General features: G+C 36.5%; 1 protein-coding gene across 1 annotated transcript; it reads left to right on the top strand.

The window, feature by feature from the left end:
• Nucleotides 1–803: 803 nt before the first annotated feature.
• On the top strand, nt 804–19797 carry acp2 (acid phosphatase 2, lysosomal). The gene is made up of 11 exons (XM_062989492.1): nt 804–953; nt 4904–4999; nt 5341–5427; nt 6354–6506; nt 7008–7106; nt 8668–8757; nt 15799–15931; nt 16341–16429; nt 17613–17719; nt 19162–19340; nt 19486–19797. Exons 1-11 carry the CDS (start codon nt 873–875, stop codon nt 19611–19613), a joined length of 1242 nt encoding a protein of 413 aa, XP_062845562.1. The 5' UTR covers nt 804–872; the 3' UTR covers nt 19614–19797.
• Nucleotides 19798–20156: the final 359 nt, after the last annotated feature.

Below are 20156 nucleotides of genomic sequence, written 5' to 3'. Positions count from 1 at the left end.
TGGACTGGCCTGCCTACAGTTCTCACATGTCCCCAATAGAGAATGTGTGGAGAACTTTAAAACAAAAAATGCAACAATAACAAGCTCATGCTGTTGCACACCATAAGGCGTGTTTGCAGAAAGAATGGAACTACACCTGAAGACAACACCTGAAACATTTCATTGCTTGGTGTCCTCTGTGCTAAAACATCTTAAGTTTTTTGAAAAGAAATAGCAAACATTACAAAGTGTTACATGCTCTATTTTTTTGTGTTGCTGTCCTGAAATGCAGGAACGGATCTAAATTAACAAATGAAATAACAAAACATTCAATATTTTGGTTTCATACTGTCTGCAATTAAATAAAAGTCAAGGTAAATTTAAGAAACGCTGCCTTTTTTATTTGCTTTTCTTATACTGTCCCAACTTTTTTTTTTATATGGGGTTGTACTCTGTTTATTGTCTTCAGTAATCATTGAACTTTGTATATACTGTATTTTACTGGTTTATATTTACCTATTGTTACAAAAGAGTTTTACAAAGTAACAAAGAATTCATTGAAGCTTTCCGGGGTATTCCTGCGTTGCGTCCAGTGACCAGTTCCGTGACCTTGACCAGGATAAAATGGGTTTAAAAAAAAAAAAACAAGGATAAAATGATTTTTTTAATGAAATGAAACGATGACGCGCCGTCAGAATTTTGGAGGTGCATTACTATTTAGAAACAGATAGCGGCAGCAATACTCTACAGACACCTTGACGTGCATTTACCAACTCACGAGTCAGATGTATCTATCCAATCAAAACGCTTGATGTGTGACGCGTCCAAGGAAATACTGTTTTTACACAGCTGGTTATACATGTAGTGTTACAGTAACGACAGAGTACTCAAGAATGACTGCGTATTTGTTCATTTTTCTGCTATGTGCCTTCAAATGTTCGAGTGGAGAAAGTAAACTTAAATTTGTCACGATGGTAAGTGGGTTTTCGTTTTCTTATTAGTTTTTTATCATTAGTCTTACTAAGAACTTCACAGCTAACCGACTAATCAGCTTTATAGTCACGCAATGTTGTTTTTTAAAGCATTCTTTGACGTCTGATGTGCAAAATCGTGTGTAAAGTCGCTAGAAATGACAGTTTATACTAAGCAGTCAATACACCAAAAAAGGAATTTAAAGTACAATCTAGGGCTGGGCGATATATCGAGATTTTACAATATATCGATATATTTTCATACGCGATATAAGATAAGACAATATCGCATATATCGATATAGATGTTGCGTTCCAGTTAGATCAGACAGTTCGTCTTTCTCTTCTCCCAGTTTGTCTCTGCACATGTTCACCTGCCCCCCGCCTCTCTCCCTCACTGAACACAACTCGCCCCTCCTCACCGCTTCTTCAGTAAGTCCTGCAGGCAGCGATAGCATGGAGACGGATAAAGACATGACAGAAGCTATCGAAGAGGAGCTGCTTACTAAAAAGAATAATAATGGCTCAATTATTTGGAGATGGTTCGGAATCAAAGTGTCAGATGAGCAGCAGAATAATGTATTCTGTAGAGAAAGCCGAAAACAAGTCCAGACAAAAGGTTCCAGCTCCGTGTACCTTTCGTTTTTCACTTCAAATCCCAAAGTTGAAAAACAAGAAAACGAGTCGTTATTCATTTCAAAAACCAATATAAACATACAAGCGCATGCACGCGCTGACATGCACGTTAGTTTATACTGGAGGATATCCCGACGTCCGAGACTTATTTATTTATTTATCTTCTATTATAGTATTTCTTGTTCTCGGCCAATAAACATCCAAAAATTTATAAAATTGCATGAACTAACTCTGCAGTAAACATGGAGCAAACAGCAATTAAACAACAAATAAAGCTGTTAAATAATAATGAAGTGCAGAACGCTGAATAAAATGCATTAAATAACGTAATAGGTACACAGTAACATTAACGATTAGTTCTGCCTGTATTACAGAACTGAGTTCTATACAGTAAAAGAAAATATTAATGTAAATGTTAATGTTGTGGCGACTGATGTAAAACAATGTATAAAGTCCAAACATGTGAGGGGAGGTTTAATGAGAACGCTACTTTTAATGTCACACAAGCTCAGTGCAAAACACGCAAGCTCACACAAGCACAGCCGGAAACGGTCAATTTCTGATCTCTTCCCTACACACTCGCTCCCTGCGCCCTATAGTGCACTTAACATTCTTAAAGGGCCAGACAATATATTTGTAATTCACATTACACAACAGGCAAGACGTTAGAAAACAACAAACTTTTTCTTACAATAGTTTTTTTTTTTCTTAAGGAAAAATAGTTCTTGTGTGAAGCTTCCCCAGCATGAATATTAATAAAAGTGCCTGTAAAAAATTTGGAACATGTAGCTTTGTCTCAGAAGTTTTTTTTTGTTATTACCTTATGGGATGAAAAAATATCGAGATATATATCGTATATCGCCATTCAGCTAAAATATATCGAGATATAATTTTTTTATCCATATCGCCCAGCCCTAGTACAATCTGTATTTTGACACACATAATAAGCCACATTAACACAATTCCTGTAACAACTTTTTATATGTAAACTTAAAATAAAAAGCTTAATGCAAACCTGTGTTCAGTTTAACTGCCATTTCGATCTAGTGTTTATAATAGACATTGGTTTCAGTGAAACGTTAAAAATAGTTCCGCATTTGTTGCCAATAGTCTGTTCTACCTTACTGCAGTCTGGATTTTGTAACATGGTTGTCCTTTCTAATACATATTCCAATGCTTCTAACATTTCTTGCTGCAAATGTTGTTTCAAATGTCTCACAATTATGTTTGTATTGTCTGTGAAATGTTTGGATACTAAGTATTTTAAAAACTGACCACGTTAAACCATAGTGTGTTATCATGCATTTAATATATAACTGACAAATTGCAATTATATGAATTATTAGCATTAGCAAATAACAGTGAAACAAAACAGTGGAAATTATCCCCACTATAGCAATATTTATTTTAATTATTATTTATTTATTTCATTTGCCTTTTAAAGCTGTGCATTACAAAGCTGTAATAATTACTTAGAATTATTTGAATGACATTTGCTAAAATGTAATTAAGATTAAATAGTTTTTTTCGTCATATTATTTATCACAACCCCCATTTTTTAAGAGTGGAATGTTTTAAAAAATGCAGTGAAAACAAGAATCTGATTTGTTTATGCTTTTAATTTAAAAAAGTGCATAGAAAAGATTTGCTTTTTACGATCCAACTTACCGGTAGTTGTATTTTGTAAATATACAAATTCAGAATTTTAGAGGCATGTTTACCACTGTTACATCATCAGTCCCAGGAATCCTTTTAATTTCTTGTTTACTGATTATACTAATTGTTCAAGCAAGAAAAGGCAAAAATCCACTTGAAAAACTACAAGACCTCAGCTGCTCATCTGTGTTCACCATTGTCTCATTTCCCTCGTTATATTGCCCCATACATTTCTATAGACGACAGATCTGCAGGCAGACAAGTCAAGCACATGCACTCTATGCCACAAAGCCAGACTAGTGCAAAAAATGAGCCCTTGCATTGTGTTGTTGAAATAACAATGGAAACCCTGGGAAAAGATATCACCTTAATGGCAGCATATGTTGCAGTAAAATCCCAATATACACTTTCATTTTCAATGGTACTTACACACATATGCAAGTTACCCATGCCATGGGCACTTACACATGTGCATAAGAGATGTTGACTTATTATATGGATTGCTATTAACAATCCATATGGCCCTTTTTTAAATCTTTGACATGGAAAACTCAGTCTGCTTTTCCTGAAAACAACCTGAAGCAGGAACTCATCTGACCACTGCATGTTTCCACTGTCTTACCACTGTCTTTACATGAGATGAGTTTTGACCAGAGGTTGAAATTGATGAATAACTTTCTCTTTGCATAATATAGTTTCCGGTAGCATTTGTTGATGCAGTGGAAGACTGTGTTAAGTGACAATGGTTTCCTGAAGTTCTCTTTATCCCATTCGGCTATATTTAGCATGTGGTTTCTCATTCAATGCTGTCTGAGGACTCACAGGTCATTAGCACATTAAATAGTGGTTTCTGGATTGGTCCTAAACAGACTGAGATTTCACTGAATTCTCTAAATCTTTTTATTGTATCATATATGGTAGTTGGCGAAAGACCTAACTTTCTTGCAGTCTTGCACTAAAAAATGCTCGCAAAGAATAAGCTTTTGGTGGATCCTCCTTTTAGACCCAATTATAATACCCTCACCTGTTACCAATTTACTTGCTTTTTATTTTATAAAGAACTGATATAAACATGAACTCTTAAGCACTTATTTGTGTTTAATAGCAAATAAAACCTGGTGAACATTAACTATTTACAAATAGGCAATAGTTACTAAGGCAGTAACAATGATTGCAATATTATTTTATTTTATTAAGGCAGTCATTAATATGAATTTGGTGTTTTCCAATGCATGACAAGTGTAGGATTATGAAACATCATTACTAAACAATGCTGTATTAGATCATTAGTAACAGCACCATTAACTGCAGAAAAATATTTTAGTCAACTAATTAAATTAAGGCAAACCCATTGTAATGCCGTCCATCTAGCCTTATTTGATTTGTGTGCATAGTGTTTTGGGATGACCTATTTTATTTACATTTTAAATGCATTATCAGTTCAATTTTGCATGTCTGTCTACATTGTAACTGTTCCACTAATAATTGTATTAAATAATACAATCACTATCACGATAGTTTTACAATTTACTTAAATGCTTACATTTCAACCCAGTATAAGTAACTCCTGACCTAATTAAGTTATTATATTAATGTTTGTTAATATTAATGTTTTAATATTTTTACTTATACTGAGAAATGTTTGTTCATGTATCTGTTTAGTTATATCGACATGGAGACCGTTCTCCAATCAAAGCCTATCCAACAGACCCATACCAGGAGAGTGCATGGCCACAGGGATTTGGACAGCTTTCACAGGCATTGCATGCACACACACACACACACACACACACTTGCATATATAAAAATCAAGATAAATTTTGTTTAATTGTCTACATGTTTGAAATTACAATAAAGCCACTTGAATAAATGTCTGTTGGAGTTGTGAAATGCATATAGTACAAATATTGGCTTACCAAGCACATAATAAAGGAGTTATAATGGATTTATAAAGTTTATTCCGCATTCATTTTACATTTATAAGCCTGTTAAATGACTTTTCTAATCTAGCATTTCCAAATGTGCATGTTTTGTTTTAGTTATTAATTAGATATTTATGGTTTACACTGATAACTTATTTGTCTTCTTTGTGTTTACAGGAGGGTATGAGAGAGCACTTTGAGCTGGGCCAGTTTCTGCGACAACGGTACACAGGTTTCCTCAGTGAGAACTATACACGCTTAGAGGTTTGTGTTTGTTTATAACCTCTAAAGTAAGCTTTAAATGGCATTGTTTATTGTCAACATAGCTAACATTATTTAGAGAGGATTTATTTCCATGTTGCACCAACTAAAGCTATACATATGTACAGTAGGGCCCATTTAAGTGATTTGTATTCATGTAACAAAAACATTTGCAGTGTTAATGATTTGAAAGAAAACACAGTCATGCTGAAACAGAAAAAGGGCAACATATAAACACGATCATAAGTATATATGAGTATATAAGATACCAACACATAAAACCCATATACAAATTATGTACATGTACAGGGACATTTTGTACAAAAAATGCACAAAAAAGAAAAATCTGTGATTTGTTACATTTTTTTTTATATCCTCATTTAACTGACAACTGACATTGAATTCTAAACATTGTTATATAAACAAACTACAGTAAGGATTGATCAGTGAAAACATTGTAAATCTTTCTACTGTACTTTTGACAGTTAAAGATGTAAGAGAATTAACAAATCAAAGATTTTTCTTTTTACTGCATTTTACAAAACATCCCAACTTTTCTGGAAATGGTGTCTGTATTAAAAATTTATTCTAGAATGTAAAAGTTCTATTGGGAATTGTTAGGTATAGGTATAATCAAATTAGTAGTATTTTAATAATCAATGCATTACAAATTTAGAAAAGCTCTGCATTTTTATTGTTTATCAGAACAATGAACAGTTCCTAGCAGTCTGTTTGTTTATGTTTATTTGGGGGTAGTAAATTTATTTTTATCTTTTTATATTTTTATCTATTCTATTTTTATCATTTTACTCACTAGCATCTGATTATGTCATTGCTGGGTCTTGTTTTACTCTAGACATTACTTTTGCTGTGTGTTTTAGGCCTGTTTTAATAGTGGTTTTATTGATAATCTTCTGTCTGTGCTGCAGATTACTGTTCGGAGCACAGATTATGATCGCACACTGATGAGTGCTGCCTCAAATCTTGCTGGTCTTTACCCACCCAATGGTTCACAGATGTTTCATCCTGGCTTAGAATGGCAGCCTATACCAATACACACTGTTCCCCAGGAAGATGAGCGGGTAGGTTTAAAGTCCCACAGTGATTTGGGGTGTGGCGGGGTATCAAGTACACCCTTCAACTTGTCTGGGTTTAATTAGCAGTTATATTTTAATATATACTATATATACTTAAACAAGATTATAATGTCAAATAACACAACACATTTCATTATGTAAGCATACTTCCAAAAAGTACCTGCATTTAGAAACAAGGTGGACAAAAGTATACCTTTCCTAATTCCACAGAGTAATTTAATCAAGAAGTGTGACTACTCCAGGCACCTACACAGACACACAATTGGCCAAGAAGAATTTACAAATTAAGCTTTGTACCTCACAAGTGGATAGTGTAATCCCATACGAGCAAAATTTTATTTATGCTTTAGTATATTGTAGTTTCACAGTTTCTTACACCTTTTCTACAAGGTACTGTTTTCAAAGCTTTTTAAACAGTTAAATATTTTAATGTTTTTTTAAAGTGTTTCTGTGTTTTAAATCTCTGTTGTGTTTTTTCTGTGCCAGCTGCTCTCATTTCCTTTGCCGAACTGTCCACTCTACCAGTTACTTATAAATGAGACAAAGAGAACTAAGTTCTTTCTTAACATGACTGAGAAGTACAAAGTAAGTCTGCAGAGCTCTGCTTATTTTTTTACTCACTTATGATAACCATGTCTGTCATACATTACAAGACAATAGACTTTAAAAAGAGAGTAGACATCTGAAAACTGTGTTAAGGAATTGGTTTTAAATATACATGGATTCATACAATTATCAGAATTGTAAAAAGAAAATTTTATCTGAAGAAATGTTTGGTGAAAAGTGAAAGTGGATAAGTGCATATAGACAGTCTTAAAAACAACAGAATCACATGACCATATACTTATATATCATGTGTTTGTTAATGTTTCAACAAAGACTTAATTTTAGCAAGCCCAGTGTAATACAAAAAAATCATACTAACCCTGAACCTTACCTCTAACGTCAAGCATTCATCCAAAAGTTTCTATTAAATTGACATGTCATAACTCTGAAAATAACTTTGGCTTTGGAAACACTCAAGCAGTTTTTCATAGCTGATAATGCTATGTTAATTAACAATCAACCTAACATAACTTTAATTTCTGATACTTTGTCCAGCCATGTGCTCTATATGGACAAAAATATTTGGACACCTACACATTACACCTACAGGAGCTTCCATTCTTAATCCATATGGGGCCTTCTTTTGCAGCTTATAAAGTTTCTGGTCTTCTAGGAGGGCTTTCTACAAGATTTTGGAGTTTGTCTGTGGGAGTTTTGCAATTTGATCCAGGTGAACATTTGTGAGGTCACACATCGATGTTGGTCGAGAGGGCCTTGCTAATCCTTGTTCTAGTTCATCCCAAGGGTGTTTGATGGGCTCTGTGTGGGCCAGTCAATTTCTTCTACACCAAACTCACCCAACCATTCTTTAAAGAGCCTTGTCAAAACTGTTCCCTCAAAGTTGATGGCAAACAATTGTCCAAATGTAAGCATTAAGAGTTCCCTGCACTTACACTAACCCCCTGAAAAACAACCTCATAGCATTATCCCTCCTCTACCAGATTTAACAGCTGGCACAATGCAGTCAGGCATGTAAGGTTCTGCTGACATTCACCAAAACCCAGACTCATGCAGTTATTGAGTCATCAGAGCATTGGTGACTTTTATGCTGTATGTGCCTCAACCTGAATGCTTCCACTTTTCAATAATATCACTTACAGGTGATCTTTGAATTATTTAAGAGGGAGGAAATTTTACAAATTGACTTGTTGCAAGGATGGATCCTATTACAGTACCACACTCGGTGAGCTCTAACAACAAATGTTTGTAAAAGCAGATGTGGCAATGAAATTATTAAGAGGTGTGTCCCCATACTTATATAGTGTTCATATGGTGCATGTATGTATATTCTAATTGCACTGTAAAACAATTATATTATTGCACTTATTATTGCACAAAATTTATCAATTTTACTTCATATTTGCTACTTTTTCGTGCTTGTCCATTAAACCCAAGTAATTAGTGCATCCACTCAGAAATGCTGAGCATGGTAAAAAAGTATGGTAAACAGTTTTTTTTTTCCTTATAATGTTTGTTGTTTGTAAAATCTGCAACTTGCACATTATCCCGTTGTGGTAAATGCCATTTTTTTAATGAGCAGGATTTCATGGAGATGGTGCAAAACAACACAGGGCTGAATTTAACTTCCATTGAGACAGTGTGGAGTGTGCATGACACACTATTCTGTGAGGTAAGGTTTTAAAGTAAAACAATCAGCAAAACCAGCTGCAACATGTATATCACCAACCACTCCTATTTGATAAAATAAAAATTGTATATGTACAAACCTATTTCCAGAATCATTGGGACACTTTCTAAAATTGCAATAAAAACTATAAAATTAATTTTGTTAAACTGTTTGAACTTGTATTTAACTGATAAAAGTACAAAGAAAACATTCTCTTAAAGTTGGGACAGAGGCTAAGTAAGACTAAGGTTATATGAGTGACACCGTTCTGAAAGGTTTCACAATTAGCAGTTCACCTGGCATCAAGATTGAGTATAATATGAGCATCTACCAAAGGCTTAGTCTTTGCAAGCAAGGATGGCTCATGGTTTACCACTTTATCTTTGAACTGACTAATAATTCTCTCATGAAGTTTGGCATGATGTTTGTCAGCACAAGAGTGCAAAGAATTTAGGTCTTTCACCTTTTACAGGTCATAATATCATTAAAAAAGTCAGTTATCTAGGCCTGAAGTCATTTGAGATGGCAACGTGTTCTGTTATCAGACGAGTTAAGCTTGTTTTTGAGAAAAACAGACATCGGATTCTATGTGCCAAAGATGCAAAAGACTATCCAGACTGTTACCAATGAAAAGTAAGAAAACAACATCTCTGATAACATGGGGTGCATCGGTGCCCATGGCATATGTGTAAAGGTACTATTAATGCAGAGGCTTATAATGGTATTTTAGAGGGATATATGCTGCTGTCAAGACAAAGTCCATGTCCATGTCTACTTTATCAGGACAATGCCAGGCCTCATTTTGCATGAGTTACAACAGCAAGACTTTGTAGTGTGTGTGCTTGATTGGTCTGCCTGCGGTCCAGGTCTGTGTTCTTATGAAAATGTGTGGCACATCATGAAGAGGAAAATTAGACAGCTGTGACAAACGCACTGTTAAGCAGCTGAAGTTTTGCCTACAGCAAGAATGAAGAAAAATTCCACTTGCAAAACTGCAACAATTAGTATCTTCAGTGCCCAAGTAATTTTAAGTATACAGTAAAGCCAGAAAGTCTGCACACCCCTTTCACATTCTCCACGTTTTATTACATTCCAGACTCATTTTATAATAGATTCATTTTTTTTTTTTGCCTCAAACATTTACACACAATCACCAATAATTACGAAGTAAAACGGCTTAGAAAATTTTATTACTGCAATTTTATTTTACTGACAAAAATCATTTATTTAGGGATTACATATCTGTACACACCCTTAGCCTAATACTTGGTTGATGCACCTTAGGCAGCAATTACAGCTTCAAGGCGATTTGGGTAAGAAGCTACGAGCTTGGCACACTTGTTTTTGGACATTTTTGCCTATTCCTCTTGGCATATCCTTGCAAGCTTTGTCAGGTTGGATGGTGAGCGTTGGCCTTTTCAGCTCCTTCCACAGATGTTGGATTGGATTCAGGTTTGGGCTCTGGCTGGGCCACAAGGACATTCACAGACTTTCTCCGAAACCACTTCTTTGTTCTCTTGGCTGTGTGCTTCGGCTTGTTGTCATGTTGGAAGGTAAAACCTTTGACCCAGTCTGAGGTCCAGAGCGCTCTGGAGCAGGTTTTTTTTAAGGGTCCCGGTGTACCTAGCTGCATGCATCTTTCTTTCTATCAGCACTAGTCAGCCCGGTCCCACTGCTGAAAAACATCCACACATTGTGATGCTGCCACCACCATGCTTCACTGTAGGGATGGCATTAGCCAGGTGATGAGTGGTGCCTGGTATCCTCCAGACGTGACCCTTGGTATTTAGGCCAAAAAGTTCCATTTTGATTTCATCAGACTAGAGAATCTTGTTTCTCATGGTTTGAGAGTCCTCTGTCATGTACCTTTTACTAAGGAGTGGCTTCCGTCTGGCCTCTCTACCATAAAGGCGTGATTTGTGGAGTGCTGCATGGATGGTTGATCCTCTGATAAGTTCTCCCATCTCCACAAGGATACGCTGGAGCTCTGTCATAGTGACCCTCGGGTTCCTGCTCACCTCCCTGGCCAAGGCTCGTCTTCCCCGATTGCTCAGTTTAGCCGGGCGGCCAGGTCTAGGAAGATTTTTGGTGGTTCCAAACTTCTTTCATTTACGAATGATGGTGGCCACTGTGCTCTTTGGGATATGTAAAGCTGCTGCAATTTTTCTGTACTCTTTTCCAGATCTTTGCCTTGACACAATCCTGTTTCTAAGGTCTGCAGATAATTCCTTTGACCCCATGGCTTGGAGTGGCATGGCATGCTCTGATATGCACTGTCAACTGTGGGACTCTATATAGGCATTTGTGTCATCAAAGGCTGTGCACACTTGTATGCATATGATATTTTACATTTTGCACAAATGTCTAAAAACCTGCTTTCACTTTGTCATTTTGGGCTATTTTGTGACAAAAATGAACTCAACCTATTATAGATTAAGTCTGTAATGTAATAAAAAGTGGAGAAGGTGAAAGGGGTGTGCAGACTTTTCGGCTTGACTGTATGTTAAAAGAAAATGTGACCCAGTGGTAAACATGCCTCTGTTCCAGTTTATCTAAGTGTGTTGCAGGCATCAATTTCTAAATTTGTTTATATTTTACAAACAGAATGAAGTTCATCATTGAAAACACATGCACACAAAAAAATCAAATGTTGTAAGTGTCCCAACCTTTCTGGAAATAGGGTTTATAGTATGATTAGATGTAGTTGACTAAGGTCATTTGAAAAATACACAGTCAAGTCACATTATTATGAACACCAGCTAATATCCAGAGTAAACGCCGTGTGCAGGACAGCAGCTATACGGGCTGGGAGTAACTTAGTAGGGTCCTGGTAGGTTGTCACAGGTATCTGGAGCCATGCTAACTTCAGTGCATCACAGCTGCTGGAGGGTGCGTTGGGGAGGATCCATAGAGCGAACATGACGAACGAGGTGGTCCCACTGATGCTCAGTTGAGTTCAAGGGGGCCAGGGTAGTACTTGGAAGTATTGGTCATGCTCTTCCATCCAACGTCAGACATTTCTAGCCATGTGACGTCTTATAGTCTTGCTGGAAGATCCCATCCACCTCATGGAATACAATTTTACCGATGGTACTTTTACCCATGACAGCAGCGAGGGACATACAGGTATATAAGGTGTGCAGACAGCCTAGCGCACACTTTATACACCCATCAAGCCAGCTCACGAAACATGACTTCCTTCATAAGGTACGCGCTGCCGCCGGCAAAAATAGGAAGTGGTCATAATAATGTGACTCGACTGTGTACTTTTTGAGAGTTTATTTGTGAATATGAATTATTTCCTTTCTTTTTTCCTTATAGATCTTGCATGAACTAATTTAATTACTTATTTTGCTAAAGCCCAGTGTACAGGAATGCAATCATTCTGCTTTGAGAAATTAGCACTTAGCTTATGGAATTTTGGAGTCACATGCTTTTCTGTCATTAGCTGTGGTTTAGAGGAAGGATTGTCTCAAAAATTTGGAAAAAGAGAAGTGTGCCTTGTTTGAGGTCTTTATAAGGATATAGTATTCTGAAGTATCATCAGAATGAGTATTCATACAGTTTTGTGTGAATTGTTGAATTCATTTGGCCATGTACCATACATATTACATTGTTTGTAGTAATACAGTAGTATTGTTCTAAATAGCATTTAAATAATTACAGAACTTCACTTAGTGCTTTTAAAATGTTAACTACTGAGCCTGTACTAATACTCTGTGTGCAAGTCCTAGAAGGTGGAAGGATACAATGGCATTGCACACAAAATCCGCTTGTCCTGATGCCTGAGTAGATTAAATTTAATAATTTGACTCAATTAATTTAATAATTTGATTAAATTCTAAATATTTACAGAATACAGTGAGGTTGATCACTGAAAACACTGAAAATATTTTCTTTCTACTTTTATCAGTTACATGAAGATTTAAGATCATTAACAAGCCACAGATTTTTCTTTTTTTGCGTTTTATTTATTTATTTTTCTACAATTTCCCTTCAGCAATAAGTGATCAATCTTATTAAATATCCCAACTTTTTCACCAACTGTTTCATATCAAGTCACCCTCGCTTTATTGATTTAAAAATAGCATAATGTAGTGAAGGTGGCATTTTAGTATTTAGAATGTAGGTTTTACAAAAGTAAAGTGAGATTCTGTTAATATAATGAAGCTCTGACAACATTAGTGTTGTTGTTATAAGATAAAATTAGAGTTTAACATTTATATTGGGACATGATATCCTTATCATTTCATTAAAAAAAAGAACAAAAATTATTAGACCCATCTGCATGTGCAGACAAAATAGCTTTCATTTGGGATATACACAAAACCATTTGAATATTAATGTCTAATAGTTTCAGCATTCATTATTCAAACTATATAAATGAATTCAGATAAACTTCAAATGTCATTGTACACAAAACTGTGTACTGAAGGTGGGTAAGAGTAAGTTTCAAATTAGCATTCTTTTTTCTGTACACGCTGTGGGTGTGTTTAAAAACCTAGGGATCTGCCTTACTGTCTACACAGGCAGCTGCCTTAGTAGAGAGGATTCTAATAAGTCAATGACTTATAATGCAGGTTATTCGAACGCACTACTTAGACAGCGATTCCATCGGGTTTCGCGTTTAGCATTTAGCATCTTGCCATTAAAACCAATAAACTGAGGAAGCACAGCACGCTAACGTCAATATAACGGGTGTGTTCGAAAAGCTAGTGCGCTCTCTACATAGACAGCATTTTACGTCATCCTGTGCGCGCTCCCGAGAATGAGGCTGTTCGAAATCCTAGATGCCTTAAAATCCTCACTACTGAGGCATCTTAATATTTCAATGTTATTTTGGCTCAAGAACGAGTGAGCATCCGATGCTGCCTTAGCGATCAAGGCAATCCCAGCATTCATTGCGGGTCGGGTGCTCTTCTCTCACAGAAAAATAAACATGGCTGACGGGGCGGAGAAACGAATGGAGTTACTTTCAAACGTAAATAAAATATTACTGATTTTTAACTTGTATAAACTTGTATAAACTTTTTATTTGCAAGTTCGGGCTTGTCAGGAAATGTAACCGTTATCGGTACATGAAGGAAGATGTTATATTGACGTTAGCGTGCTGTGCTACCTCAGTTTATTGGTTTTAATGGCAAGATGCTAAATGCTAAGTCATTGACTTATTAGAATCCTCTCTACTAAGGCAGCTGTCTATGTAGACAGCAAGGCAGCTCTCTAGGTTTTCGAACACACCCATAATCTTCCTTCATGTACCGATAACGGTTAAATTTCCTGACAAGCCCAAACTTGCAAATAAAAACACTCGGTACAAGTTTATACAAGTTAAAAATCAGTAATATTTTATTTACGTTTGAAAATAACTCTTAAGAAAAATGAATATTAGGCTGTTCAAAAAAATAGCAGTGCCAGCATTTTTCTTTAAAAACTCAAAAAATGTATCTATAAACTGAAAATGTTTGAGGTTTCACTTTACTTTAAATTACTGAACTAATATTTAGTGGCATAACAATTGTTTCCGAGATCTGTGTTGTATGGAGTCGACCAACTTCTGGCACCTCTGAACAGGTATTCCAGTCCAGGATGATTAGACTACATTCCACAGTTCTTATGCAATTTTGGGTTTTGCCTCAAAAAAACGCGTTTCAGATATCAGCCCACAAGTTCTCTATGGGATTGAGGTCAGGGGATTGGGCTGGTCACTCTATTACCTCAATCTTGTTTGTCTGTAACCAAGATGTTTTGGGTCATTGTCATGTTAAAACACCTATTTTAAGGGCATTTCTTCTTCGACATAGGGCAACATGATCTCCTTAAGTATTCTGATATATTTAAACTGATCCATGATCCTTTGTATGTGATAAATAGGCGTAACACCATGGTATGAAAAACATCCCCATGTCATAGTTTTGTACCACCATGCTTTACTGTCTTCACAGTGTACTTTGGCTCGAATTCAGTGCTCGAGGGTCATCTGACATACTGTCTATGGCCACTTGACCCAAAAAGAACAATTTTGCTTTCACCAGTCCACAAAATGTTGAGCCATTTCTCTTTGGACCAGTCAATGTGTTCTTTGGGAAATTTGAACCCGTTCAGGACACGTCTTTTTCTTAACAACGGGACTTTGCAAGGAGTTCTTGCTGGTAAATTGGCTTCACTTAATCATCTTCTGTACTCACTGGGAACTTCAGATGTTTCTTGATCTTTCTGGAGGTGATCACTGGCTGAACCTTTGCCATTCTGGCTATTCTTTGATCCATTCAAACAGTAGTTCCACGCTTCCTTCTGCATCTTTCAGGTTTTGGTTGTCACTTTAAGGCATTTGAGATCATTTTAGCTGAGCAGCCTATCATTTGCTGCACTTCTCTGTATGTTTTTTCCCTCTAAAATCAACTTTTTAATCAAATTACGCTGTTCATCAGAACAATGTCTGGAACAACCCATTTTACCCAGTATTTCAGAAGGAAATGCGCTATGACCAACCTGTGCAACATTTGCCCCCTCCTACCTTAAATAATGGCCAAAATTGACACCCATTCTTCTGCAGAATGAATGACTTCACCAATTGAACTCCTCACTGCTATTATTTTGAACAACCCCATTTCAATCAATGCTTCGATTACTCAGAATGAACGGCATGCATGTCCTAATTGTTGGGTTTGTTTTGTTTTCAATACTCTACTACACTTTCAAGTAAATTTTTTGCTATGTAGAAAGAGCATTTCTACTAAAAACATTGATTTATCAAGTTAATGGTGTTGGACTGCTATTTTTTTGAACACCACTGTACAGCCAAACACACTAATCCAGCAACAACACCCATGTCAAAGTTACAATTACTTAGCGAACTAACTAAAAGTTTTATATATTCTGAAGTTTGATGCATTCACTAAAGCTGCGGTCACGTTTATCTGATTCATTTATGACATGAATAAAAAGGTGTAATGGGCTTTCATTTATTTAGTACTTTACCTTTCATGCATTTTTCTAGCCATTTAATCCCAACTTTGTTCTCTTTCACTCCTCATCTCTCAGAAGAAACATGGTATGCGCCCTCCAGCCTGGGTGACTTCTGAAGTCATGGAGAAACTAAAGGTGTTAAAGAACTTAAGCTTTCAGGTCATGTTTGGCCTCTATAAACGAGAGGAGAAATGTCGGTTACAAGGAGGTATTTTTTTATTTATTTTTTATCATTTTAAAGAGTACCTTGGAAGTCATTAACACCATTTCATTAACTCGATCAGAAAAGTGTTCATTTTGACAGTACTTTTTGGGGTTAAGAAAATATATATATATAATATATAATAAATAATAAATAATATAGCAAAACTTTCTATATACTTTCAAAACAATCTATAGAGTACAAAAGAACAATTTTGTATATGATTCTGCTGTGTTGTGCTTCTCAAACTATAAAATGCTTTATTAGGGGAATTTGAGCATGAATTTCCGAACATGTTGAGAAAGTTGATAAAAGTAGTACCCAGCATCCTGGTGCACTTTGTGATCTAAGACGTACTGTGAGCATTTGTACTGTGAGCATTTATAAATAAATAAAGCTGCTGTTCTTTTTTTAGGTCTCCTACTGGATCAGATTATTAAAAATTTTACAGCTGTTGCAACTCTAAATTCAAATGAGCATCTAAAGATGATAATGTATTCAGCGGTAAGTCAGTACATTTACTTGGGGGGTCTCAGTGGGTATGTGCAATAGTGCATATTTTTGTACACTATATGGTGAAAAGTATGGGAATACCTGACCATAGGCTTGTTGAATATTCCATTATGGAAGCTTTGGGCACAGGGTCTTAGTCAGGTTGGAACTGAAAAAGTTCTTCCCCCAACTGTAGCTACAAAGTTAAAAGTGTATTACAAACTCCATTTATGGAAAAGTTGGGACATTTTGCAAATAAAATGAAATGTATGTCCCAGTACATGTACATGTACATGTACATGCCTTAGTCTCAAAGATGCCCTCACACATATGCACGTGGGCACTGATGCACCTCTATACCATGACAGCTGATGAAAATCAATAACAGTCTGGATGTTGCTTTGTCTTTGGCAATGAGAACAAGCTGAAAGGTGGACTCGTCTGAACACAGCACATGGCAAGAGTAACCTGATTGCTTTATTTCACAGAATTGGATGGCTTACGCTTTCTGTTAAAGTAAAAAAATTAAATTAAATAATAAATGTAATTCATTCATTAATTTAATTAATTAAAGTAATAAAGTAAAGCTTGCATCAGACTGTTAAACCCATGTTATTGTATTAAAGTAGCATGACAGTTCCTCATGCAATGCTGTCTGAAGGCTCAAAGATCACACACATTCAGTAGTGGTTTCCGGCCTTGTTCTTACATGGACATAGATAGTGAAACACCTAAATTATTTGCAGTTTTGCTTTGAGAAATGTTCTTTCTTTAACTGATTGTGACAAACTTTGTGAGAAAATTGTACAAGGTGGTGAGCCACAACCCATCTTTGCTTGCAAAAACTGAGCCCTTTGTGGATTTACCCAGTTACCCAATCATGATACCCTCATCTGTTAACAATACCTCTTTATTGTGGAATATTTCGAAACATATTACCTTGTGACTTCTATTTTGCCCCTGTTTATACAAAGTGCAATCAAGTTGGTCAGCCAAAACATTAACAGTAATTTTTTGTACTGGTCAGTTCAAAAGAGTTAACTTAATTACAGATTCTTGTTTTAACTGCATTTCACAAAATGTCTTAACTTTTCTTGAAATGTAGTTGATATTTAATGAGGCTTAATCTTTGTATTATGTATTCTTTACATGCTTTATAGCAGTGCTTGTTTTGGTGTGTTTCTTTTTTTTTTAGCATGACACAACCATCATAGCTCTGCAGGAAGCACTTAATGTGTATAATGGATTGCAACCACCATATGCCTCCTGTCACATTTTTGAACTGAACCAGGATGACAATGGGTAAATTGAATGCTCACGCTATACAAACTTTCACATACACACTATAGTTGTTTACAATATTATTATCTACAGGGGTTGGACAAAATAACTGTAACACCTGGCTTTAGACCACAATAATTTATTAGTATGGTGTAGGGCCTCCTTTTGCGGCCAATACAGCGTCAATTCGTCTTGGAAATGACATATACAAGTCCTGCACAGTGGTCAGAGGGATTTTAAGCCATTCTTCTTGCAGGATAGTGGCCAGGTCACTACGTGATGCTGGTGGAGGAAAACGTTTCCTGACTCGCTTCTCCAAAACACCCCAAAGTGGCTCAATAATATTTAGATCTGGTGACTGTGCAGGCCATGGGAGATGTTCAACTTCACTTTCATGTTCATCAAACCAATCTTTCACCAGTCTTGCTGTGTGTATTGGTGCATTGTCATCCTGATACACGGCACCGCCATTGGATGCACATGGTCCTCCAGAATGGTTCGGTAGTCCTTGGCAGTGATGGGTGGTACGCCTCTTTGGGGCTTCTCCACACCGTAACTCTCCCGGATGTGGGGAAAACAGTAAAGGTGGACTCATCAGAGAACAATACATGTTTCACATTGTCCACAGCCCAAGATTTGCGCTCCTTGCACCATTGAAACCGACGTTTGGCATTGGCACGAGTGACCAAAGGTTTGGCTATAGCAGCCCGGCCGTGTATATTGACCCTGTGGAGCTCCCGACGGACAGTTCTGGTGGAAACAGGAGAGTTGAGGTGCACATTTAATTCTGCCGTGATTTGGGCAGCCGTGGTTTTATGTTTTTTGGATACAATCTGGGTTAGCACCCGAACATCCCTTTCAGACAGCTTCCTCTTGCGTCCACAGTTAATCCTGTTGGATGTGGTTTGTCCTTCTTGGTGGTATGCTGACATTACCCTGGATACCGTGGCTCTTGATACATCACAAAGACTTGCTGTCTTGGTCACAGATGCGCCAGCAAGACGTGCACCAACAATTTGTCCTCTTTTGAACTCTGGTATGTCACCCATAATGTTGTGTGCATTGCAATATTTTGAGCAAAACTGTGCTCTTACCCTGCTAATTGAACCTTCACACTCTGCTCTTACTGGTGCAATGTGCAATTAATGAAGATTGGCCACCAGACTGGTCCAATTTAGCCATGAAACCTCCCACACTAAAATGACAGGTGTTTCAGTTATTTTGTCCAACCCCTGTAGCTTTTAACAGTAAATGTTAGTTATTTATTGATTTTTAATCCTGCACTTGCATTGTAAGCAATGTCATAAATTTTTTACGTAAATAATTTGGTCGCTGTGATGTGTTGGTGCTTACTTATGATTTCACAAAGTCAGAATGCATTATGGTGTGGTTTTTGATCAAATGTATTAGAAACAAATCTTTTATACCAATTCAGTGGTTTTTTTTTTCTTTCTTTTTTTTAGGTCATTCTTTGTTGAGATGTTTTATCGTAATGACAGCTCTGTGACTGAGCCATATCGTTTGACTTTACCTGGCTGTGCCCAACAGTGCCCTTTACAGGAGTTCATTAAACTTACACGCTCAGTCATTCCAACAGACTGGCACAAGGAATGCCAAATCAGCTCCTCTTCCAGCGGCAATGGTATAAACATAAGACACAAACACAATTATTATGCTGCATTATTTTGTGTAGTTTTGCTAATCAGTGCGAGTGCAGGAGATAACTAATTTATTTTGTTTGTTTCTCGAATGAATGTGTGTGTGTGTGAATGTGTGTGGCATTATAGATGTAATCATTGGACTGATTGTTTGTGGCTCTGTACTCTTGCTCCTTATTGTGCTGCTGTTTGTAGTGCTTTATCATCACAGTAAACCAGCCAATGGCTACAGCCATGTAATCAACGATCAGTCCTGACAGTCATATCAGCTACTCTCCAGAACTTCACAGGAGAGTGAGGACGACCTGTGAACCAGTCACATACACAAGCAGCAGCTGTGAATCTGCTGTGAAAAAACAGGACCTCAGTGGTTTTTAAGAAATGAGGACTTTCTCTAGTTCTCTAATTTAATTACATATTAAACAGAGGATGGAGAGAGAATCTGTACCTGATTCTTGAAATATTCTTGTAATACCTGCTGAAAAACCCACCACATGTTTACAATTGTTCCTTTATTTTTTCTTTCTGCTTAATTTGCAAAGTCTGCAGCTTTTCTTTTCCAGATTCAGCACATGATTTCAAGGAGTGGTACTGAAATTGTTATTTTTAGGCTTTGAGAGAAGACTTTCTGTAATTACTTGCGTTCTGATACAAGGTGTTGTAGCAATCATTTAATGTGGTTGTTTTTTTCTTTTTCAAGGCTAGAAATGGATTTGATAAATGTCTTTTTTTTCTTGCTAAACCACGTATTTTAGGCCAGTATTGTCCCTGATAACCATACTTTTTGTTGATATTAGACC

Source organism: Trichomycterus rosablanca, chromosome 27 (genome assembly GCF_030014385.1).
Source record: "Trichomycterus rosablanca isolate fTriRos1 chromosome 27, fTriRos1.hap1, whole genome shotgun sequence".
Classification (NCBI taxonomy): Eukaryota; Metazoa; Chordata; class Actinopteri; order Siluriformes; family Trichomycteridae; genus Trichomycterus; species Trichomycterus rosablanca.
Note: the sequence above shows the minus strand (reverse complement) of the source record. Positions and strands in the feature narration are given on the sequence as shown.